General features: G+C 44.0%; 2 protein-coding genes across 2 annotated transcripts in view; one reads left to right on the top strand and one right to left on the bottom strand.

Annotated features, from left to right (window-relative positions):
* Window positions 1–17,939, top strand: part of cap2 (cyclase associated actin cytoskeleton regulatory protein 2) — a 91,214-nt gene extending 73,275 nt beyond the window's left edge. Inside the window, 3 exon segments of the mRNA XM_084327490.1 lie at window positions 29–111; window positions 16,150–16,290; window positions 17,401–17,939. Coding sequence (XP_084183616.1) covers window positions 29–111; window positions 16,150–16,290; window positions 17,401–17,484 — 308 coding nt within the window. The 3' untranslated portion in view covers window positions 17,485–17,939.
* A 6-nt stretch (window positions 17,940–17,945) lies between these two features.
* Window positions 17,946–23,689, bottom strand: aunip (aurora kinase A and ninein interacting protein). Its single transcript, XM_084327489.1, has 4 exons — window positions 23,626–23,689; window positions 23,133–23,279; window positions 21,724–21,880; window positions 17,946–21,517 (listed from the first exon to the last, which is right to left on the bottom strand). The coding sequence occupies exons 2-4, from the start codon at window positions 23,235–23,237 to the stop codon at window positions 20,307–20,309; spliced, it is 1,473 nt and encodes a 490-aa protein (XP_084183615.1). The 5' UTR covers window positions 23,238–23,279; window positions 23,626–23,689; the 3' UTR covers window positions 17,946–20,306.
* Between the last annotated feature and the right edge of the window lie 594 nt (window positions 23,690–24,283).

Below are 24,283 nucleotides of genomic sequence, written 5' to 3'. Positions count from 1 at the left end.
TTATAAAATAAATTCTTACCGCCGACAGACAACTGTAAGAAGATGGGACTGGTGTTCGAGAACGTGGTTGGTATTGTGGAGGTCATCAACTCCAGCTCTGTTCAGTTACAGGTGAGCAAGTTCAATCAAACAAATACCCACAAAAGCTTTTTTTTTTATCTTGAAAGGGTGATACGGGTATCTCTGTACACCTCACGGTCAGGGGGCAGAACTTAAGGATTTGGAGCAATAGCCTGGCGAGTCTCTGTCTACGGTTACACTTGACATTTCAATCTGATGTTTTTGAGATTGCATTGCTGTGTGTCCACACTTTGCCTTAGAAATGCCCATTATGTGTACGGCTGGATTAGACACCAGGCTGGCTATGTTTACCAGCCCAGGAGAACAAAGGGTTGCCGCCAGAAAAGTCAGGACAAAGGATCCCCCCTCCCCACACGCCAGCACACAGACCTCACGGAGACAACAACAAAGCCCCCCCCCCTCCCTCCCCCACAGCAGCACCAGAAAACCATTACCTGGAACTTGAAGACATCAATAACACAGCTAATAAAAACGGACTACACATCTTTCACCTTAATGTGAACAGCATTAAGCATAAGCTGGACGAAATAAGAAACCTGTTTATGAGCGGTTTGATTGATTGATTGAAAAGTTTATTAACAGATTGCAGAATGGGTACAGTACAGTACATCTCAATACATACAATTGTTAAGGGGATGCAGACCAGAGAAAGACTTTCGTCTTGTTTACATCAGGGTCCCCCATTTTCAATTCATCATAACATATATGACATACATGACATACAGATAGACAGTACTGCTACATCTATACATTTATGACATATCAGATTTGCAAATACAGTACTGTTTGTGATACAAAAGTGTCCAGAAAAGGAGTGTATATACATTTGGCGTAGAAACTGTACATTGGAGGAGGTTGGTGGGGTGGGGTTGGGTGGGTTGGGTGAGGGCTGTACATTGGAGGTGGGGGGGGGGGGGGGGGGGGGGGGGTTGGGTAGGGGACACACACACATTTTACACTGTACATTGGAATGTTGACAAAGCCTTACTTGGTCATTTACTGTACAACTAGGTTAGGACATTTGTAGGGGCCAGTTTCGAATTGCAGTCTCACGTAGGTGTTTTTTGAGAGTGTTTTTGAAGGTGGGTAGTGATTCACATTCCTTTACAGCTTTAGGCAGGGCGTTCCACATTGATGTGGCATAATTGCGAAACGTGTTTAGTCCCTTGTTTGAGCCGAATCTGGGTTTTACATGATTTGTGGAGCTCCCTCTGGTGTTGTGATCGTGGTATTCACTGACCTTTGGGAAGTATTTTGACATGTACATGGGTACCTTGGTCGCGTAGTGTATCTTGTAGACCAGGCCCATTGCAAGTTGCTGTACTCTGTCGTCTACTCTAAGCCATCCTAGGTTGTCAAAGTGGGCAGGGGTGAGGTGGGTTCTAGGAGTCAGGTCAAGTAGTAGTCTGACTAGCTTGTTTTGAGATGTTTGTAATTTGTTTTTTAGTGCCTTTGAGGTGCTTTGGTACCATGAGGTGCAAGCATAGTCGTAGTACCCTTGAATGAGTGCTCCTGCTAGAGTCTTCAGGTAAGGTAGACTTATTATGCTTTACTGAAACTAAACTTGATCCATCTGTAACAGACCCTGAAATAGAAATAGAGAACTATACTATAGTCCGTAATGACAGAAACCAGTATGGAGGTGGTGTTTGTATGTACATACATAAGGACACCAAATTCATTACCCGTACTGACCTTCATCATGAGACAATTGAAACCGTATGGGTGGAAATTTTATTTGAAAGGGCAAAATCTGTTCTAGTCGGCACAATATACAGACCGCCAGATCAAACTGGCTTTTATGATACTATGGATGTGTGCTTAGCTGGCGCTGAGGATGCGGAAAAAATTCTTATTGGGGATTGGAACACGGATATGCAACAAAAAGATGCACCCGTCTTCAAATCCTTCAATAGGTTTTGTGATCTGCACGGCCTCAGCCAACTAATCACCCAACCCACAAGGATATGTGAATCAACTCAGACTACCATTGACCTCATACTGACCTCTGACAAGTCCAAGATATCCAATAAAGGGGTTATAGCATGCGGGTTAAGTGATCATTATATGATATTCTGTACCCGCAAAAAGCTAAAACTAAAGGCTGGCTGTCACAAAACAGTCACATCTAGAGACCTCAAAACCTACTCTAGCGAGGCCTTTAACCTTGAACTGGAGAGTCTGGACTGGTCAGATGAACTCAATGGTACACTGGTTGAAGAAACTTGGCTTGGCTTCAAAACCAAATTTTCATCAATACTAAACAACATGGCCCCCCTAAGAACCACCAGGGTAAAAAATCGCGCTGAGCCATGGATGCACACTGAAATACTGACCGCTATGAAAGCCAGAGACAAAAAATGCTCTGAGTTTCGTAAAAGTCAGTCAAAGCTTACCAAAAGCACGAGCAGTGAACTCCAAGACCACGTGACTGAACTCAAACTAGAAAGAAACAGACTAAGAAATGACGTAAACTCCATGATCAAAACTGCTAAAAAAAATTTCATCAATGACAAAACCGAGGAAAACAAAAATAAACCACGTGAACTTTGGAAATTACTCAACAATCAACTAGGCTGCAGTAAAAAACTCAAAACCAGGTTCTCAAACATAAACATAAAGACGGACAACACGCTCATCACAGACAAGCTGGATGTAGCCAATTACTTAAACACTTTTGTAACTCCTTCAAGCACTGCAGACACAAGTGGTTTCCTTTCAACGGGTTTATTCAAGGCTTGGTCCTCCAATCCACCGTGAAAACTTAAACAGAAACATATACGTTGCGTCAGGTCAACACAAACAATAATATACACGATATGAAAACAATACATCAGAAAAGCAAAATACAAACAAACATTAATTACCTCGTTGGCTGCATGCTACATAACAAAGGGGTCTTGTTCTTCTGTTCTTGGTAACAGTCTTAGTGGTACACTACACATAGTCGTACACTCTTCGAATCTAGAGAGCCTGTACAACTCGTCTCTGTCCTGCTGCTTGCTCGCAGGTGTTTTAATGAGTCCCAGTCTCCCAACATCCCTGCCGCTTGCTCGCAGGTGTCTTAATCAGACCCAAATGTAACAACACAACAGCAGCCTAACGGGACACCACATATGACCAGACGTCAAAATGAATATATTATAAATTGTAGCAAATTAAATAATAAAGAAAATAAGAAATGAAACATAAATACATTCTCAAATATTACACTTAAACTGAAATAACATAAATGATGAAACCATATAATGGCCACAGTTACACTCCCACCAAATCGCACACACGTGGGATTTCTCTGAACATAATTTGGTTATCTTCTAAATTAAATATTTCTTGTGGTCATTCAGCTGCTAGTTGTGCCCCTCCTGGGGACTTGTACAGAACTTGTAAGTCGCCATGTATAAAAGCGTCAGCTAAATGACTAAATGTAAGTATCATTATTAACATAAGTTTTAGGCAAAACATTAAATTAGTCTGCTTCGAGTAGCGTTACAACCTTCTGTACAGGTCTATCAAGGAACACTCTTTTAGTTGTAGGTTTCCCTTTTTTGTCAACGGTGGTGTCACTCACCAGCAATTTCAATTTTCTCACCCTACCATCTGACCCTGGATAGACGTCTGTGATTCTGGCCAGCTTCCATTCATTCCGCGGTGCCAGATCGTCTTGTAGAAGAACGATGTCGTTGACCTTCGAGTTCCTTCTATCCTTGTGCCACTTTTGTCTTGGTTGTAAGTTTAAAAGATACTCCTTCCTCCATCGAGTCCAAAACTCATTAGCCAAATACTGCACTCGCCGCCACCTCTTTTGCAGATACAGATCTTCTCTGACAAATTGACCAGGGGGGGGCAGAAGGATTGTAGACTTCATTGTAAGGATGTGGTTGGGAGTTAAAGGTTCAAATGCAGATGGGTCATTCAAATGCTCAGTGGTGAGTGGTCTACTGTTAACAATGGCCATAACCTCATACAGAAATGTCCTTAGAGAGGTGCAGTCGAGCCTTTGTGCCGACTGGTCGAGAATAGCAGTAAGAACACTTCTTACAGTTCTTATCTGCCTCTCCCAGACACCGCCCATGTGACTTGCTGCTGGAGGGTTCATGAGGAATTCACATCCTAGAGCCTTTACTCTTTCTTGGTTCATTCCTTTCATGAGTTCTGCGAACTCTCTCCTTGCACCAACAAAATTGGTTCCTTGGTCACATCTTATTTGTCGAACATTTCCTCTTAGGGCAATGAACGCTCTTAAGGCATTGATAAATGCATCAGTTGTCATGTCATCAATTACCTCTATGTGTATGGCCCTCGAACATAGACATGTAAGTAAGAGACCATATCTTTTGAGATCCTTCCTTCCTTCTTTAACATGGATCGGACCAAAGCAGTCTATGCCAGCGTAAGTGAAGGGTGGAGTTGCTTCCGATCTATCTTGTGGTAAGTCACCCATTCTTTGTTCTTCAGTACGTCTTCTGTACTTTCTACACTTGACACATTTGAAGATGTGTGATGAGACTCGACTGCTGCATCCCAGGATCCACCATCCGTTAGCTCGCAGTTCGTTCATCGTCATCCCACGTCCTTGATGCTGTACCTTTTCATGAAAGTGCTTGATAAGTAAAGCCGATATGTGGCTGTTACTAGGGAGTATTGCCGGATGCTTCACATGTGGGTGCAACGTGGCTTGACTTAGGCGTCCGCCTACTCTTAGGACACCTTCTTCATCCAAGAATGGATTTAACTTGTACATCTTGCCCTCTTTGGTCTTGGCAACTTCTTTCTTGAGTTCCAAGCTCTTTATCTCGTCTGAGAATGCTTCCCTTTGAACTAGCTTGATGATGACAAGTTCTGCTTCCTTCCTTTCTTCTAGGCTTGAACTTTCATTTGTTCTTTGCTTCCCACACTTGTATTCATTGACTTGTCGTTTCAATCTGGCAATTGCTCTTACTACCGTTGACCATTCCGAGAATCTCTGTAGTCGATCCAATAATGACCTGTTTTCCTTTGCTTTAGTGTTGCACACAAAAGCCTTGCTGAGTTCAGGATCATCTTCCTTAATGTCTCCCACCTTGAGTTCTCTGTCAGGTAGTTCCTTTTGCCAGAGAAACGTTGGTCCTGTGAACCAGTTTGAGGTCTTGAGTTGCTCTGCAGTCAAACCTCGAGAGGCATGATCTGCAGGATTGTCTTCAGAGGCAACATAAGCCCATTGTTCAGGCTTTGTACTTGACTTGATTCTCTGTATGCGGTTGGCTACGAAGACTTGGAATCTTCTGGCGTCATTGTTAATGTAGCCAAGAACAACCGTGGAATCAGTCCAAAAGAACTCCTGCAGGTCTTGTATTTCTAGCTCACCCCGGAGCATGTCGCTGATTCGAACTGCAACAACCGCTGCAGTGAGTTCAAGTCTCGGTATAGTTGTGACCTTGGTTGGTGAAACTCTCGACTTTCCCATTACCAGACAGCAATGGACTTCGTCTGACTTGTTGATGGCTCGTAGGTAAGTACATTCACCATATCCAGAGACACTTGCATCCGCAAAATGGTGAAGCTCATACCTCTTGACATTGCCAAAACTTGAAGGTACGAAGCACCTTTTGATTTGCATTTTTGCCAGATTGGGAAAGTCTCTGATCCAGGACTCCCACTGAGGTCTTAGGTTTCTTGGGAGTTCTTCATCCCAGCCGATCTTCTCTCTACACATTTGCTGGAGTATCTGTTTCCCTAAAAGGACGAAGGGTGCCATGAACCCCAGGGGATCATACATAGAGGCTACGGTGGAGAGCACACCTCTTCTCGTTAACGGATTGGCTTTTATTTGAACTCTGAACTTAAACGAGTCAGATGTGACACACCACTCTACTCCAAGAGCTCTTTCCATGTGCGGCAAACTCAAGGCCATGTCTTGATCCTTGATTGCGGCACGTTCGTCTTCTGGGATGGTTGCCATCACATTGTCACTGTTTGAAACAAACTTGTGGAGTCTTAACTTGCCAGTGCAGCAAAGTTCTCTTGCTTCTTTAACAAGTTGGATGGCTTCCTTCTCAGTTTGAACACTTGTCAGACCATCGTCTACATAGAAATTTCTTTGAATGAAGCGCCTGGCTTCCTCACTGAACTGACCTTGCCCTTGTGTTGCCAGATGTTTTAGGCCAAAGTTGGCACAGCCAGGAGATGAGGCCGCTCCAAACAAGTGGACCTTCATCCTGTAGACTGATGGTGTGGTTTCCAAGTTTCCATTCTCCCACCATAGGAATCTCAAATAATCTTGATCTTCCTTTTTCACATGAAACTGGTGGAACATTCTTTCGATGTCACACATGACTGCGACAGAGCCCTTTCGGAAACGGCATAGGACTCCCACCAATGTATTCGTCAAGTCAGGACCGGTGAGCAGATGGTCGTTGAGGGATGTTTCTTGAAACTTGGCAGAACCGTCAAATACTACACGTATTTTTCCTGGCTTCTGTGGATGGTAAACCCCATGATGTGGAATGTACCAAGCTGACTTGTTGTCAATTTCTTCCTCAGGGACCTTCTCTGCATCGCCACGCGCAATGATGTCATCCATAAAGTTTACGTAGTCTCTGTAGTACCTTTGATCTTTCTTTAGTCTCCTTTCAAGACAATTCAAGCGGCGTATTGCACATATCTTGTTGTTGGGTAATTTCGGTCTTCCCTGTTTGAACGGTAATGGCATTTCATAGTGACCATCTTTCTTTTGTGTGATGGTTTCTCTCAACTTCGACAGGAACTTGAGATCTTCTTGAGACACAGGATCATGTTCTCCAGTTCTTTCTGAGAAGTCTGATTCAAGAACTCTTATGATGTCTGAGGGAGTCATTTCTTTCACTTTTGTTCGGCTCACATAGTGTACTTCAGTTTTGAGATTAACAACAGAAGATTTCACACCTGCCATTACTTGTCTCACTACTATGCGATGGCTGATTCCGATGGCGTCGCCGTAGTCTACGCAGGGATTCCCATGGCCAACAATACTCCATCCAAGGTCTGTACGCTGTGCATAAGGCTGACTTTCTTCGCCAGACACAACTTCCCTTGGAAGCAGGGCTTGTGAGCAGTTATACCCAATGAGTAGACCTACTTCGCAGTCCTGCATAGGTGCGATCTCTCCTTGGAGGTGCTCTAGATGGGACCAAGCCTTTGCAGTTCCATCTGTCGGTATGTGAGTTCTGTTGGCTGGAATGAAATCCCGCGTGTAGACTGGTGGTAAAGATATCTTCTTACCAGAGAAAAAGCCACGGATTTGTAAGTTGTTTACTCTTTCAGAGCTTACTACCGTGGTTCTTGAGGTCATAGTAGAGAGCTTGAGTTTGACTTTCACTTTGGTTGCTTCCAAAGTTTCTGCTAACTCCGTTAGAACAAAGGTTGTGTCGCTTTGAGAATCCAACAGAGCGTATACCAGTACTTCTTGTGTTGGTTGATCTGTGGATGAAAGCCAGACAGGAATTATTGCAGCCGTTTGTGTGTTGGCTTCCTGAAGTATTACTCTATGTGAAGTAGAGGTTGTCGCTGCTTCCTTGTATTGTGCTGATTGGGGTCTTTCTTTGTACCATTGTTGACTTGTACTTGGCTTTTCTTCATTTAGCTTTAGCTTGGCTTGTGGTGGCCTTTGTCCTTCTTTGGCTCGCTCCTCATGCAGACATGTAGGATGTTGCTTGTGGCACACGTCGCACACATTCCTACTGTTGCAGCTCTTTGAGTAGTGACCAGACTTGAGACAACCAAAGCATAGAGAGTCAACCATAGAGACAACCAAAGCACAGAGTCCATTCTCTTCGGTTCAAATAACAAACTCAGCAAGACCGACGGCTTCTCAGTTACAGTGGGTGACAATATTGTCACAAGGAAAGATGAAATTACCTACCTGGGGTCCATCCTAGAGGCTAATCTCTCCTGTGACAAAATGGCATCCAATGTAATAAAAAAAGTCAACCAACGAACTCGATTCTTGTACCGGATCTCCTCTCTGGTAAACAAGAACACCCTGAAGACTCTGGCAGGAGCACTCATTCAGGGGTACTACGACTATGCTTGCACCTCATGGTACCAAAGCACCTCAAAGGCGCTAAAAACAAAATTACAAACATCTCAAAACAAACTGGTCAGACTACTGCTTGACCTTACTCCTAGAACCCACCTCACCCCTGCCCACTTCGACAACCTAGGATGGCTTAGAGTAGACGACAGAGTACAACAACTTGCAATGGGCCTGGTCTACAAGATACACTACACGACCAAGGTACCCATGTACATGTCAAAATACTTCCCAAAGGTCAGTGAATACCACGATCACAACACCAGAGGGAGCTCCACAAATCATGTCAAACCCAGATTCGGCTCAAATAAGGGACTAAACACGTTTCGCAATTATGCCACATCAATGTGGAACGCCCTACCCAAAGCTGTAAAGGAATGTGGATCACTACCCACTTTCAAAACCTCTCTCAAGGGACACCTACGGGAGACTGCAATTCAACACTGGCCCCTGTAAATATCCTAACCCAATCATTCCAACCCCCTCCAATGTACAGTCATTTACCTAGTATGGTTTTGTCAATAGTTCAATGTACAATTGTGTTTGTTTGTACAGTGTCTCCTCCCCCCCCCCCTCAATGTACAGTGTTACTTGTTTATACAGTATGCCCCCCGCCCCCCCCCCCCCCCCAACCACCTCCAATGTAAATTACCCAGTATGGTTGTCAATATCCCAATGTACCCAACCCCCCCCACCCAACCTCCAATGTACAGTTTCTACGTCAAATGTATATACTCCCTTTTCTTGACTCCTTCTGTATCACAAACAGTACTGTATTTGCAAATCTGGTATGTCATAAATGTATAGATGTAGCAGTACTGACTATCTGTATGTCATGTATGTCATATATGTCTATATGAATTGAAAATGGGGGACCCTGATGGAAACAAGACAAACGTCTTTCTCAGGTCTGCATCCCCTTAACAATTGTATGTATTGAGCCGTACTGTATTGTACCCATTCTGCAATCTGTTAAATAAAGTTTTCATTCATTCATTCATTCATAGCTTTTCAGCTTGAACAAATTTGATTCTGTCTGTAACAGGTTTCTCCATGAACTTCCTGCATTTATGCAAAGTATGCCCGTACTTCTCACAGAAAATGCATGTTATAACAGTATTTTCATTGGAACCTGTGGTTAGTGTCTTTGCTCCAAAGCTTTGATATCTTGGGCATTTTGGTTTTTCAGTCTCACCTTGTTTCAGTGACTGTAGTGATGTAACAGGGTTGCAGGCAATTTTTGCTTCTCTTGTCAGAAACTTTACAAATTGGCTGAAGGAGGGGAATTGGTTACGCTCTTCTTCTTCTTGGATAACCATCCTGTTCCATCTCGCTGTTAGCCAATCAGGCAGCTTTAGAAGAATTTTCCTGTTTTCATTACAGTCATTTAAAATGTCCAATGCCTTGATGTTGACCATGGCAGCCTCACAACTCCTGAGAAAGTCTGCAAACTCTCTGAGCTCAAAGCTGTCCTTAGATCCCATCTTGGGCCATGCTTGGAGCTTGTCTCTGTATGCTTTTGCTATTGTAAAAGGATTACCATATCTCTCCTCCAAAGTCTTCCATGCTGCAACATAGGCAGATTTGGTTCCGAGTAAGAAATAGCCATCAAGTGCTTTCTTAGCTTGTCCACTTACATACCTACGGAGGTAGTATATCTTCTCCTTATCTTCAATGCTCTTCTGATCAATCAGTATTTCAAAGGAAAGTTTCCAGTCATTGTATTTCAATGGGTCCCCACTGAATGATGAAGGTTCAGGAATTGGAATTCTGTTGGCACTTAAAGCACCTGCCAGCATCTTAACAAGCTCTGCTGTACTGTCATTTGAGGAGGTGGTCACAACTTGTGGTACGGGAGACGTATACAGGGACAGAGGATTTGTGGGAGCAGGCACTTTGTTGTCTGCTACCCTCTCATGTTCTAGTACGTCTTTCCGCTCTTCTTCTGTGGCCTCCACTTGATCGTACACAAGGATTCTTGCTCGTGCTGCATTAAGACCTTTCACTGCCTCCAAATGCTGTATCTTTCTCCGCTTTTCCTCCAGAGTCCTTTGTATAGCTCCATGTTCTTCTTCCAGTTGAGCTTTAATTTTAGCTTCCTCTTCCTCTTGTTCTAAACGACGCTCTAAACGACGCTTTATGCCTGCTGCCTCTTGCTCAGCTATCTTCTTTTTAGCTTCTGCTTCTAGGCACTGCATTTCCAATTGTTCTTTTTCTTGTTCTTTTAACACTTCCAGAACAGCTTGGCTTGCAGCAGCATCAGCGACAGCATCTCGTCGCTTTACAGAAGAACTGCTTGAATGCACTGAGGTGCCTTTTCTGGAAGAAGTGGCAGAACCAGATTTATAAGCACTTTTCCTGGAAGAAGTGGCAGAACCAGATTTATAGGTGCTTGAGTCAAAGAGAGAGCCTGCTTCTGGCCACTCTTTCTCTCCTTCTTCTAACACACTTCCCCCCAGTCTAAATGTGGCTCTGGACACAATTATCTCAGAAATCCCTGCACACAGATCCACTCTTAGACGCGTGTCCTGGTCTGGAGTTGAGATGTCACGTAGTTCATCATAAATATGCTGCACATCATTAGAAAGACCTGTGACATCTGTAATGATATCAGTAAGCAGCTCATTAGACAAATGTTCTGTTGATTGTGATAACGGACCTTTAGAAGATTTAACTTGTGTCCTCCATTTATTGTAAATGTAATTAAATCTTTGTTGAAGCGCTTTGATCTTATCCTCCTGCATTGCTTTACCCTTCTCTGTTAGAGTTCTGGTTCTTTGAGATCGTTTTGGTACCTCTTGCTGGGCTTCAGCACCTTCTTCCTGACCTTCTTCAGGTCGGTCTTGGGAATTTGCACTATCCCTAACACTGTCCCCTACTTCAATTGCAGGCCTAATTGGCTCTGTCATTGTAAACCACTACTTTAAATTGACCAAAATTTGTAAAGAAAAAATAGTAAATACACCTTTAAACCTTTAGCCTGTTTTGTACTCAAATTTGAATTAAATGCAGTACTCTCCGAGCAAATCAAATTGCTTAATTCAATTGGCTTTCAAAATAACCTCCACATATATATTAAGCACTTCAGAACGCTTAGGAACATAAATATTAGATGCCAATAATAGCCTTCACCTATAAATTATACGTGCTTTTTATAGGTTACAATTTCCAAAACACACTTTAAATTAGAAATGGGTGTTCAATCAGAAAACATATTTATACTTTAACGTTGACACCTTAATGTGTGTACAAATGGTTAGCTTCAGTTAAATTATATAGGCAAATAAGTCAAAACGTTTTTGCACGCACACCACAGTAATTAGAATTTGCAGTCAAATATATTATAGAAACGTTTACAAAGCACTCTTCTTGACCTGACCACTCTTAACTTATAATGTCCAAGTCCTTTATGGCTTTATCTTGAAACGCTGCTCATTATACTGTGTGCATCTTCTTACTTCTTGTGTTTATGCGTGTAGTGCGTATTGTTTGTGACTCATCTGTCCTTTAATGTCGGCGCGCCGGCAGCGCAGCAAACAATTGTCGGGGAAGATCCGCTGGACGCCGGCCTTAAACTTGGACTTGCTTCATCGCCCACTTGCATCGATGAACAGTCGAGTTTTCACTATAACTCCTTCAAGCACTGCAGACACAAGTGGTTTCCTTTCAACGGGTTTATTCAAGGCTTGGTCCTCCAATCCACCGTGAAAACTTAAACAGAAACATATACGTTGCGTCAGGTCAACACAAACAATAATATACACGATATGAAAACAATACATCAGAAAAGCAAAATACAAACAAACATTAATTACCTCGTTGGCTGCATGCTACATAACAAAGGGGTCTTGTTCTTCTGTTCTTGGTAACAGTCTTAGTGGTACACTACACATAGTCGTACACTCTTCGAATCTAGAGAGCCTGTACAACTCGTCTCTGTCCTGCTGCTTGCTCGCAGGTGTTTTAATGAGTCCCAGTCTCCCAACATCCCTGCCGCTTGCTCGCAGGTGTCTTAATCAGACCCAAATGTAACAACACAACAGCAGCCTAACGGGACACCACATATGACCAGACGTCAAAATGAATATATTATAAATTGTAGCAAATTAAATAATAAAGAAAATAAGAAATGAAACATAAATACATTCTCAAATATTACACTTAAACTGAAATAACATAAATGATGAAACCATATAATGGCCACAGTTACAACTTTCTTCACAAACATAGCCACAACACTGGTAAACAAACTACCCTCCCACTCAGGGCAGTATGGGGTAGAACACATAGTAGCATACTACAAGAACCTAGGCGTCCACAAAGACGACTTCAAACTGGAAATAGTAACTACAGATGAGGTACTCAAAAAACTGAGCGCCCTCCAACCAAACAAGGCCACTGGCCATGACAACATCCCCTCCAAATTCCTCAGAGACTCAGCAGCAGCCATCACCCCAGTCATCACACACATAATAAACCTCTCCATAAAACAGGGACACGTCCCCAAGGACTTCAAAATTGCGAGAGTAACACCCCTGCACAAAAAGGGCAGCAAATTAGACCCGGGTAACTACCGCCCTGTTTCTATCCTTACATCCATCTCGAAAGTCATGGAAAAAATAGTATACGAACAGATCGAAAAGTACCTTGCGGAAAAAAATCTAATCTACGAATTCCAATCTGGCTTCAGAACATCCCACTCCACTGACACATGCCTTCTCTACTTGAACGACCACATCAAACAAGAGGTGGACGCGGGCAAATACTGCGGCATGGTCATGCTGGACCTACAGAAGGCCTTCGACACTGTCAATCACACCATTCTGATTGACAAGCTAAAAGCAATTGGTTTTGATAGTTTATCAGTGAGCTGGATACAATCCTACCTGGAGGGGAGGGAACAGATGGTGGAAGTAAACGGTACACTATCCCCCCCCCTCACAGTGAGCTGTGGTGTTCCACAAGGAAGCATACTAGGACCGCTACTATTCCTAATTTATGCAAATGACATGTCGTCAGCTTGTGACTGCAACTTGTTCCTGTTTGCGGACGACTCAGCCCTGCTGGTCTCTGACAAGAACAAGTTACAGGTTGAAAAAGCCCTCAGCTCGGAACTAGGCAAAATCTGCATATGGCTCGCCGACAACAAACTATCATTACACATGGGCAAAACAGAGTCCATTCTCTTCGGTTCAAATAACAAACTCAGCAAGACCGACGGCTTCTCGGTTACAGTGGGTGACAATATTATCACAAGGAAAGATGAAATTACCTACCTGGGTTCCATCCTAGAGGCTAATCTTTCCTGTGACAAAATGGCATCCAATGTAATAAAAAAAGTCAACCAACGAACGCGATTCTTGTACCGGATCTCCGCTCTGGTAAACAAGAATACCCTGAGGACTCTAGCAGGAGCACTCATTCAAGGGTACTACGACTATGCTTGCACCTCATGGTACCAAAGCACCTCAAAGGCACTAAAAAACAAATTACAAACATCTCAAAACAAGCTAGTCAGACTACTACTTGACCTGACTCCTAGAACCCACCTCACCCCTGCCCACTTTGACAACCTAGGATGGCTTAGAGTAGACGACAGAGTACAGCAACTTGCAATGGGCCTGGTCTACAAGATACACTACGCGACCAAGGTACCCATGTACATGTCAAAATACTTCCCAAAGGTCAGTGAATACCACGATCACAACACCAGAGGGAGCTCCACAAATCATGTAAAACCCAGATTCGGATCAAACAAGGGACTAAACACGTTTCGCAATTATGCCACATCAATGTGGAACGCCCTGCCTAAAGCTGTAAAGGAATGTGAATCACTACCCACCTTCAAAAACACTCTCAAAAAACACCTACGTGAGACTGCAATTCGAAACTGGCCCCTACAAATGTCCTAACCTAGTTGTACAGTAAATGACCAAGTAAGGCTTTGTCAATATTCCAATGTACAGTGTAAAATGTGTGTGTCCCCTTCCCAACCCCCCCCCCCCCACCTCCAATGTACAGCCCTCACCCTTCCCAACCCACCCAACCCCACCCCACCCAACCAACCTCCTCCAATGTACAGTTTCTATGCCAAATGTATATACACTCCTTTTCTGGACACTTTTGTATCACAAACAGTACTGTATTTGCAAATCTGATATGTCATAAATGTATAGATGTAGCAGTACTGTCTATCTGTATGTCATGTATGTCATATATGTTATGATGAATTGAAAATGGGGGACCCTGATGTAAACAAGTCGAAAGTCTTTCTCTGGTCTGCATCCCCTTAACAATTGTATGTATTGAGCTGTACTGTACTGTACCCATTCTGCAATCTGTTAATAAACTTTTCAATCAATCAATCAATTGGATTAGTCAAGCTGGCAGGGTAAAGTCACAGTCACAGATTAGTCAAAGGCTGAATACCCAGTCCAGCTGAGCAGCTGTGTGTCTACAGTTCAATAGACCAAGTACTGCCATTTCACTCTCAAATCACAAGACAATGAAGCAGATTAAATCACCCCCGAAGCGGTGTATGACTCTATTCTATAGCAATATTCATTCAAATCTATTTAATTTTGTTCATTTGTCATGTCATATATTTCTGTGGAGCCCAACGAACGAAAAAAATAAATAATTAAAAATCATGGAGGGCCCCCTATGTGCTGAGGGCCCCTGGGACGTGTGCCCAGGCTGCCCATATGGTAGATCCGGCCCTGATTATGTGTCTCACCTGGCAGGACCGTGTCTGCCTTTACTTCTTCCTCTTCATCCCTTGGCCATATATGGGCCTGACCACCTCTGGAAGCACTCCGTCTCATCATCAGATACACAACGCGGTCAAGGTTTTAACCTGCTATCAAATTCTGGCGAAGAGCTATTTTAGACTCGCCTAGTGTGAACTACTTGCCACAGGCTAAATCGTCATGGTTACATCCTCACTCACAATGAACTCTGCCTGTGCTCAATAGCGCTCGCTGGGGACCTGGTAGCTCTAAACAATGGCCAGGTGGTCGGACTCTTCCTTGGCTGACTGTGTGTGAGACGACCCGTGTGCAAATCTCATTTGTTACATTAGTGCACTGGCCATCAGAACACTGAACTCTCCGCACACAAGTACCCATGAGCACACACACACACACACACACGCTGCAATCGCTTTAAACAAAATGTCACTTTAAACTAAATGGAAAGGTCACTTTAAAAGGAATGAGGAATATAAAGGTCACTTTAAGGAAAGAACCGATGTGGTTCTTGTATAGTATAGATATAGTAAGTATAGCATAATGACGGAGTTAAAACTGTATATTGTATAGTAGTAGTGTACATAGGACCCAGTGCCTTCTCAGGAATTTAGCATGTCTATTTTTATCATGCACATCGTATGTCTTATTATTATTACCTTTTTTTCTTTTTTTTAACGTCTATTTTATTATTAGTATTATTGCACAATCGATGCAGGCAGGACCACCCGCATTTCACTGTATGCCCTCTTGTATGTATGTGACAAATAAACCTCTTGGGATCTTGAGTATAAAACGGCCAATATATAATAATAATAATAATAATTCATTTAATTTATATAGCGCTTCTCAATAACCCGAAGTCGCTGACAGTAATCGGGAGCAGGGGTACAAACAAAGAAACGAAAGCAAAGAAACAAAAACAAAACAACAAAGAAACAAAAACAAAAGGAACATGAGACCATGGGGGGAACGGGGGAGACAGCCTGATGGCACAAAAAGACTGGAGACATATCAATCAGGTTGGAGGGGAGGGGGGGTTTAGGGGTGGGGGGGGTTGAAGGCAAGGGAGAACAGGTGGGTTTTGAGGCAAGCTTTGAAGGTGGAGAGTGTAGGAGAGTCTCTGATGGACTGGGGGAGGGAGTTCCAGAGTCGGGGTGCAGTGCGAGAGAAGGCCCGATCTCCGAAGTTTTTAAGCTTGGATGTCGGGACAGTGAGGGAGGCAGTGGATATATATACTGTACAATATATTTCTATCTTTTCTTGGTGTAGGCGCTGGGGAAGGTGCCGACCATCTCCATCAACAAGACAGAAGGCTGCCAGGTCTACCTGAGTCAAGAGTCTCTGGCCTGTGACATCGTCAGCGCCATGAGCTCCGAGATGAACATCATGGTCCCGGAGGGAGATGACTACGTGAGTGTGTGGGGGGGGAGAGAGAGAGAGAGAGAGAGAGAGAGAGAGAGAGAGAGAGAGAGAGAGAGGAGGAAGAGGGGGGGGGCATAGAGAGAGAGAGGGACATAGAGAGAGAGGGGGGCATCTAGAGAGTTGAGAAAGAGAAATGATAGAGAGGGGGGGCATAGAGAGGAGAGAGAGAAAGGAGAGGGGGGCATAGAGAGAGGAGAGAGAGAAAGGAGAGAGGGGGGCATAGAGAGAGGAGAGAAAGGATAATAATAATAATGCAGGACCTGTTGCAGAGGTCTTTATTCGGGGAGCATAGAGAGATAGGGGAGAGGGGGGCATAGAGAGAGGGGGGCATAGAGAGAGGAGAGAGGGGGGCATAGAGGCAGAGAGAGGAGAGAAAGGAGAGAGAGAAAGGAGGAAGAGGGGGGGGAGAAAGGAGAGAGAGAGAGAGGGGGCATAGAGAGCAGAGAGAGAGAAGGGGGGGGCATAGAGAGGAGAGAGAAGGGAGGGAGAGGGGGGCATAGAGAGGAGAGAAAAAGGAGAGGGGGGCATAGAGAGGAGAGAGAAAAGAGAGGGGGGCATAGAGAGGAGAGAGAAAGGATAGAGAGGGGGGGCATAGAGAAAGGAGAGAGAGGGGGGGCATAGAGGAGAGAGAGGGGGGGCATAGAGAGGAGGGGCATAGAGAGGAGAGAGGGGGGGCATAGAGAGGAGAGAGAGAAAGGAGGGGGGGCATAGAGGAGAGAGAAAGGAGAGAGGGGGGGCATAGAGAGAGGAGAGAGAAAGGAGAGGGGGGCATAGAGGAGAAAGGAGAGAAGGGAGAAAGGAGAGAGGGGGGGCATATAGGAGAGAAAGGGGAGAGAAAGGAGAAAGGGGGGCATAGAGAGAGGAGAGAGAGCTCCTCTGCAGCTAGTCTGTGCTTGTTGAGGAGAGAGAGAGAGGGAAAGTGATAGTGGTCATAAGTGTGTGGGTGTTTATATGAGGAATATCAGATGGTTTGTTTGACTTTCCGTGTACGTCGTTGGGCAGCTGTTGATGTTTCGTGGCTAAGTGTTATACTGTATATATGTTCTGTATACACTATATAACTGTTCCATTACACTCCATCTATCTATTTAATAACAGAGGGAATTCCCAGTGCCCGAGCAGTTCAAGACCGTTTGGGACGGTTCCAAACTGGTGACGGAGCCCACAGAGATCGCTGGCTGATCGCTGCTTCATCATCCTCCCCGTCGCCATCATCATCATCATCACAAACGTTTCGCTGTCCCCTTAGCCTACCTCCGTTGTATTTCTTCAGAAATCTCACTGTCACTCAAAACAATCATTTGTCCAAAGATATACTGTAAAAGGGATTCTCTTCTATATAGGCACAGTAACAAACGACTAAAGGTCAGTTGATGATTGATTGTAGGCCTAATTGTAGCCTTATTATTATGAGTAGCTTTACATAGAGAGATCTTTCTCTGGCATTTGGAAAGTCATTTGTTGAAAGTCAGTTGTTGTTCATTGTTTGCGATAGTTTCTCCCCTTTGCAAAACACAATAACTCTACTACAAAAGAACTGTAAAGATAGTCAAACCAGGCAGTATTTAGTTTAGTCTTGTTTAACCCTTTCACTACCACACTACAGAAGGTTAACCCTTTACTATCACACTACAGACGGTTGTAGTGTGATAGTAAAGGGCTAACCTTCTGTATTGTCGCAATGAAACAAGGGTTAACCATTCGGTAGTGAAAGGGTTAATACTCATTTGCATTTGTCGTTGGGAATAAAGGAGGATGATCTTATGGTCAGGAAGAGCGCACCTCGGATTTAATTACAGCAGCTTAGTGTACTGCATCTCCACGGTCTTACATTTGTGTGCCATAGCAATAAAGGCATTTACGCAGGTATATGTGTAGATATCGGTACAAAACCGATAACAGCATTGTCAAATATGTCACTGCATCATCTGAAAAAATACTTTCATGTCATCATAATAATTGTATCCTGTCCAACTTCAAAGTGTTCCATAGTAGTGACGGTTGGCGGCATGCGTAACACGAGACGCCGCGACGACACACGTTACAGAAGACGTCGCATATTATTATTCACACTACTTTTGTTAGCCAAGTAAGCAAGCCTTATTTTTAAAGTGTACGTGGGGTTAAAACAGTAATGTAATCTAACCAGTGAGTAATAGCAGTTTTTATGTTAGCCGCCCCTTCTTACTCCGTGTGTATAATGCATGGTAGTTGGTCAGTAGTTGTACGGCATTGTTTCACTGATGAACGTGTAGTTCATCCAGCATTGGTTATTTTTTATACTTTTTATTGCATTGACAGCTCTTGCGTAACATGTAAAGTATACCGAATCAGTGCAGAGGAATGTGTAAAGTAATAATCACGCTAAATACACGGCCACTACTGTACTTCACTGTTACTTAGTACATAAGTAAGTTAGAAGAAGCACTGTAGTAGTTATATGCCTTAATGTACCGGAATACAAATTGATGTCAATGGAAAATCCATGTGAATTACGTCGACTCCGGTCCGAATGCTACATTATACTCTATTGCCTATACTGCTGTACGTTATTACATTTTGTATGAAGAGTAGACACAACGCAGTCAGACACCAGCATATGGGCGGACACACACCACTAGTGCTTTTCACTTTTAATTCACTTCAAATGAAAACAATGTAATTGTCTTATCATTTTTTTTCAAATAAATTCAAAACCTCCAAGTGTTCGTAGAGTCACGGTTTGTTATTGCATGAGCCGGGTTCATCTTGAGGTGACGTCTATTTCTTTTTCAGTGCCTAATGTTAGACAAGAAACAATACATCGACCAAAATAACAAGTTCCTAGTTGGTGAAACAAGGAAGCTTAGACAGAAACCACAGGAGGATGTGGGAGAGAACACACTGATGGGACTATAGACCTATATGTGAGCGAGAACACAATGTAGGGATGCACCCATGTGTTTGGTTCTTCCTGACCCATACTGGCCGATTCTAAGACCAAGTGTAAGACACTACAAATGCATGTATGACAAGTCACAAGTTAATGTTTCCAGAGACGCTCATCTTTAGATAATCAGATGGTGGCATGAGTTACTTTGTACTTGTTAGCGTTATACTGTTGTTCACTTGGCACTGGAATTATAGTAACAAGTATGTAAATTCATTGGTCTGTCAACAGCCATAATCAGACCGATTCCGATTGTACTTTTTAAAGCACAAATAAGCAAATATATTATGCATCCCTAGAAAATAATGAGAGAATTGTAGCTAACCGGTGTGGAAAAAAAAGGTATTCACCCCACATCCTTCACTTTCTTTAAATTTGATGTGCTAAAAATTATTTTGTATCAAAATAGCAAACCACATTTTCCAGTTGATAGCTGTTTAAGTACGGTATATTCAAACACATAACTGTACAAGTGATTTCAGTCATGGATGTTAGTATAAGTGATTTACAAAGGCAACATATTTATAATATCAACGAAAAAAGGCCATATACACACACAGACTTAGATGCATTAGCTGACATTCAAACATTCCAAGGACAAATTCCAAAACAAACAAAATAAATCAAGATAGAACATTTTTATAAAATAATAATAATCAAGATCAGAAAGTATCTAAGTGGTATATTCCAGAAAGCGAGGCCTCTCATCAGTGCTTGATAGGGGTGTAATGGTACACAAAAACCACGGTACGGTACGTACCTCGGTTTTAAAGTCACGGTTCGGTACGGGTTTTCAGTACAGTGGGGGAAAGTTTGGCTTTCCATGTTCCACTCAGGGGTGATGTAGTGGCTGTGGGCAGTAACTAATTGTACTTGTAGGGTTGTCAACAAATATTCTATATTGAAATGAATAATCGACTTGTTAAAAAAGAAATTATATTAAGATTGTGGAAAAAAACAGCCCCCGGTAGGCGATCATTAGTGGTTAACATACCGTTGTATTCGTTCGGTACACAGCCGTACTGAACCTAAGGTCCAGTACTGAAACGGTACGGATACGTGTACCTTTACACCCCTAGTGCTTGATGACCCTGTTTCCCTGGGAGTCCTGTGTAAAGAGCATCTCCTCTTCCTCCTCCTCCTCGTCCACAAGGTTTTCAAGAGTCTCCGTTCTCTCCTCCCTTTCCGTGCTGCTGCTAACCAAGTTGGTCTGGTCTTTCATGGGACTGCGGGCCACCAGACCGCGGTGTGCGATCACCCTGAAGCCTTCAGAGTCCTGTGTGAACAGCACGGCCTGACTGTCCTCCTCCACCTCTCCTCTCACGGGCCGCGCAGCAGGTGCTCGCTTCTCCGGGGCAGCGCTGCTCGAACGTGACCATGTGTGTTGTTGTGAAGCGAGACCGAGCGGAGCGCTCTTTCCCTCAGCCTTATTCCACGGTTGTTCTTCTGTAAGGTGCTTTTTAGGCAACGCAATGTTCGGCTTGGCCACCGTGTGATTTGAAAGAAGTCCGAGGGGGGGAGTGGGGGATAGATTCTTAATTGGAGATTCGGAAGGTGATGGTCTAGTGTTTTCTTTCCCGTCATCACTTAGGGATGCAGCACAAGTGCTCTCAAAGTATTTCTGAGTAGAGGTCCTCCCTTGCACGCCCAGCCAAGCACCAAAACCTTCCTCACTTTGCAGGCTTTTGAGGAAAGCTGGTAAGTTATTATCGCGCTTGGCTGTGGGGTGAGCCAGCTCATGCCGACTCTCGGAATCTTGGGTAATGTAGTCATGATGTATGAAATCCCCAGCGTGAGTCAGTTGTTCCTGACTGTACCGAAGACTGCAGGCTGTCCGCGGCTCCTCCTGATGACACCGCTCCCCCCGAGGGTCACTCTCCGCTTGGGGTGGGGGGGAGCTTCCGGTGAACCTCCTCTTTCTTTCGGGTTCTTCTTCCATTTCCTCCTCCTCTTTCTCAGACTCACGGCCCACGTCCAGGTGAGGTAAACGGTCTTCCTCACAGGCTTCCTGCCAGGCCGGACGTTCCCTCCCACCGACTCTTTCACCGCTCCGCTCACGGCCCGCGCGCTCTCTCTCGGAGTCCATACGGAAGGTCTCGACGCGGTCGCGTTCCTCTGTGCTTTGTGAGCTGCTCAATGCCTTGAGATGCGTGCCACGCTTTCGCTTCGTCCCGACTTCCGCGATCGAGGGTAAAGATGAAGAAGAAGAAGAACACCCAGGGGAGGTCGACGAGGCGTCTGGTAGAACGGTGTTTGGTGCATCAGAGGAAGCCATCTTGTTAAGAACTGTTCAGAGACGGAATGAAAATCGTTCAAGATTTGATTGAAATGGATGCTCCTCCAAGCTCTTGGTACATTCAATTATTGAATTATGTATAGCCTACAACTATATCAGAAGAAGAATTCACATGTTGAAGAACAACCTTTTCCCCGTCAAATAAAGATGAATCGATATCATACAGTGTGCGGCAGAACTTCAGCTACGTACTAACCTCTGCGCTGTTGTGCGAAGAATGACGACAGGGAGCTCTGCTTGGTTTTAGGCATTTGGAGTTTAGTCTGAGTGAAGTTCAGCGCCACAGACAAGCTGTAGCCGCTGCCTTTAGCCAAGGGGTTCAGCAGCTTGGAGATGGGACGGTTGAACTGCTTCTGGAACATGAATTCAGAAAGAATTTGCCTTTTTAGAGTAAATGAAAGGGGGCCGTCCATTCTGTGTTATTTTTTTTTACACCTTAACTCTCTCTAATGGAGAACATTTTCTTATATATCTCAATAATTTTTGTCCAATGATTCCAAAATGATGGTCCAACCAAGTCGATACTGTTCATTAAAAGTAATGGATCGGATTCCTCTGTGCATTCCTAATTCTTGCGCAATCCATGCTTAATTTCTACTCATAAATGTTTACCAAAGCTGATTTGACACTTGAGATACTGATCATTTTACTCGTGTTTAATAAGCTGAAATATTTTAAACCATTTTTCCTCTTTTAGGCCTCAAGTTAAAAAGGCGGTGAATGGAGTACTATATTGTTGCCAGTTGGTTTATACTGTTCAGTAGCTTGCAAAACAGCCATAGAAAAAGCAATGTGAAAATTATTGCGAGATGTGAACATGTGTTGAAATGTCGTTGATATATTAGATATTACACAGTCAGGGCGGGGGTCAGTTAAAGATGGATGTGGTGGAGATTTGTTCCCTGGCCAGAAGGGGAACATGCGATTCCAAAGGCGGGGGTCATAACTACACAATTTCTGATGACAATGGGCTAGATTTGACAGCAAACTGTAAGTAACTGTAATAAGAGGCTAATACTAATACTAGTAGCAACAGCTAGTGGTTATAGTGGGATTGCTAGAGTTACTGTAGTGTAGCATAATATGTAAGTATGCAATAATACAAATATTATTTGGCTGAGTGGTTTCCAAAGAAAACACTACTGCTCTGAGTATTTACGATGTATGGCGGACCCGATATGTAAACTAGACGAAAGTATTTTTCTGATCTGCATCCTTCCTCTTAGCAGTTGTGTGTATTGAGCCGTACTGTATTTGTACCCATTCTGCAATCTGTTAATAAAGTTTTCAAATCAATCAATCAATCAATCAATCCGAGACATTTCCATGATTGATTGATTGGTTGATTGAAAACTTTATTAACATATTGCAGAATGGGGTACAATACAGTACAGCTCAATACACACAATTGTTAAGGGGATGCAGACCAGAGAAAGACTTTCGTCTTGTTTACATCAGGGTCCCCCATTTTCAATTAATCATAACATATATGACATACAGATAGACAGTACTGCTACATCTATATATTTATGACATACCAGATCTACAAATACAGTACTGATGAGTACAAAAAGAGTCTAAAAAAGAGAGTTATGGTTGGGTTACCTGTTTTGCCTTCCCCTTCAGTTCCACGGCGTCCAGCCAGACTCCACACTCCTCATGATGTGAGGAGGCCTGCTGCTGCCTGGAGGACTTCTTGGAGGCCTTCATGTTGGCGAGCTGACGTCACAAGCTAACATGAGCTAACTGTACCTGGTTATTAGGGGTGGGAGGGATAGGTTTCATCATTAAATGGTTATAAACTGCACATAGGTCACTGAAGATAAAGCATGCTTAGTGGACATTAACTATTAAGTCGCGTTTGCGTACCAAGGAATGCCTCTCAAATAAACATTGGTCCTGTTTAACGTTAATTTAGCTGGTTTTAATTAACGTGCCGGGTAACCTAACGTTACGTGAGCTAACTATAGCTAAGTCGTAAATATTGCCATTGGAAAGCATGTTGGAAAATGTCATAACGTTATTCATGACGACCACGTCGTATTGTAATAGTTTCCACATATGAGCAAGTAATTTATGGTAACGTTCATTAACTAACCTGATAAATTCAGCCGCAGAACGCGCTGTTGTTGTGCGACCCAGTGCGAGTCGTCTGTTTGAGTCTCGCGCCAGGATGTAAGAAATGGGTTGCCAGGTTTGTGTGACGTCTCTCCGCTTATTATGAGTAGGGTATATCTGCAGACCCGCAGACCCATACATAGGAAGGGCCTGTACTGTGTTGGGGGCCTGTACTGTGCGTTGGGGGCCTGTACTGTGCGTTGGGGGGCCTGTACTGTGCGTTGGGGGCCTGTACTGTGCGTTGTGGGGCCTGTACTGTGCGTTGGGGGCCTGTATTGTGCGTTGGGGGGCCTGTACTGTGCGTTGGGGGCCTGTACTGTGCGTTGGGGGGCCTGTACTGTGCGTTGGGGGCCTGTATTGTGCGTTGGGGGGCCTGTATTGTGCGTTGGGGGGCCTGTACTGTGCGTTGGGGGGCCTGTACTGTGTGTTGGGGGCCTGTATTGTGCGTTGGGGGGCTTGTACTGTGCGTTGGGGGGCCTGTACTGTGCGTTGGGGGGCCTGTACTGCGCGTTGGGGGCCTGTATTGTGCGTTGGGGGGCCTGTACTGTGCGTTGGGGGCCTGTACTGTGCGTTGGGGGCCTGTACTGTGCGTTGGGGGGCCTGTACTGTGCGTTGGGGGGCCTGTATTGTGCGTTGGG

The sequence above is a fragment of the Notolepis coatsorum genome (assembly GCF_963971535.1).
Source record: "Notolepis coatsorum genome assembly, chromosome: 13".
Taxonomy (NCBI): domain Eukaryota; kingdom Metazoa; phylum Chordata; class Actinopteri; order Aulopiformes; family Paralepididae; genus Notolepis; species Notolepis coatsorum.
The sequence above is the reverse complement of the archived record's forward strand: the minus strand, read 5'-3'. Positions and strand labels throughout refer to the sequence as shown.

Excerpts from the sequence above, each read along its gene's own strand:
- aunip (XM_084327489.1), bottom strand. The coding sequence starts at position 23,237 with ATGAAGGCCTCCAAGAAGTCCTCCAGGCAGCAGCAGGCCTCCTCACAT. Across the intron at positions 21,881-23,132 it reads TGAAGGGGAAGGCAAAACAG|AAGCAGTTCAACCGTCCCAT; the intron begins GTAACCCAACCA and ends TTCATGTTCCAG. Across the intron at positions 21,518-21,723 it reads CTTCGCACAACAGCGCAGAG|TTCTTAACAAGATGGCTTCC; the intron begins GTTAGTACGTAG and ends GTCTCTGAACAG.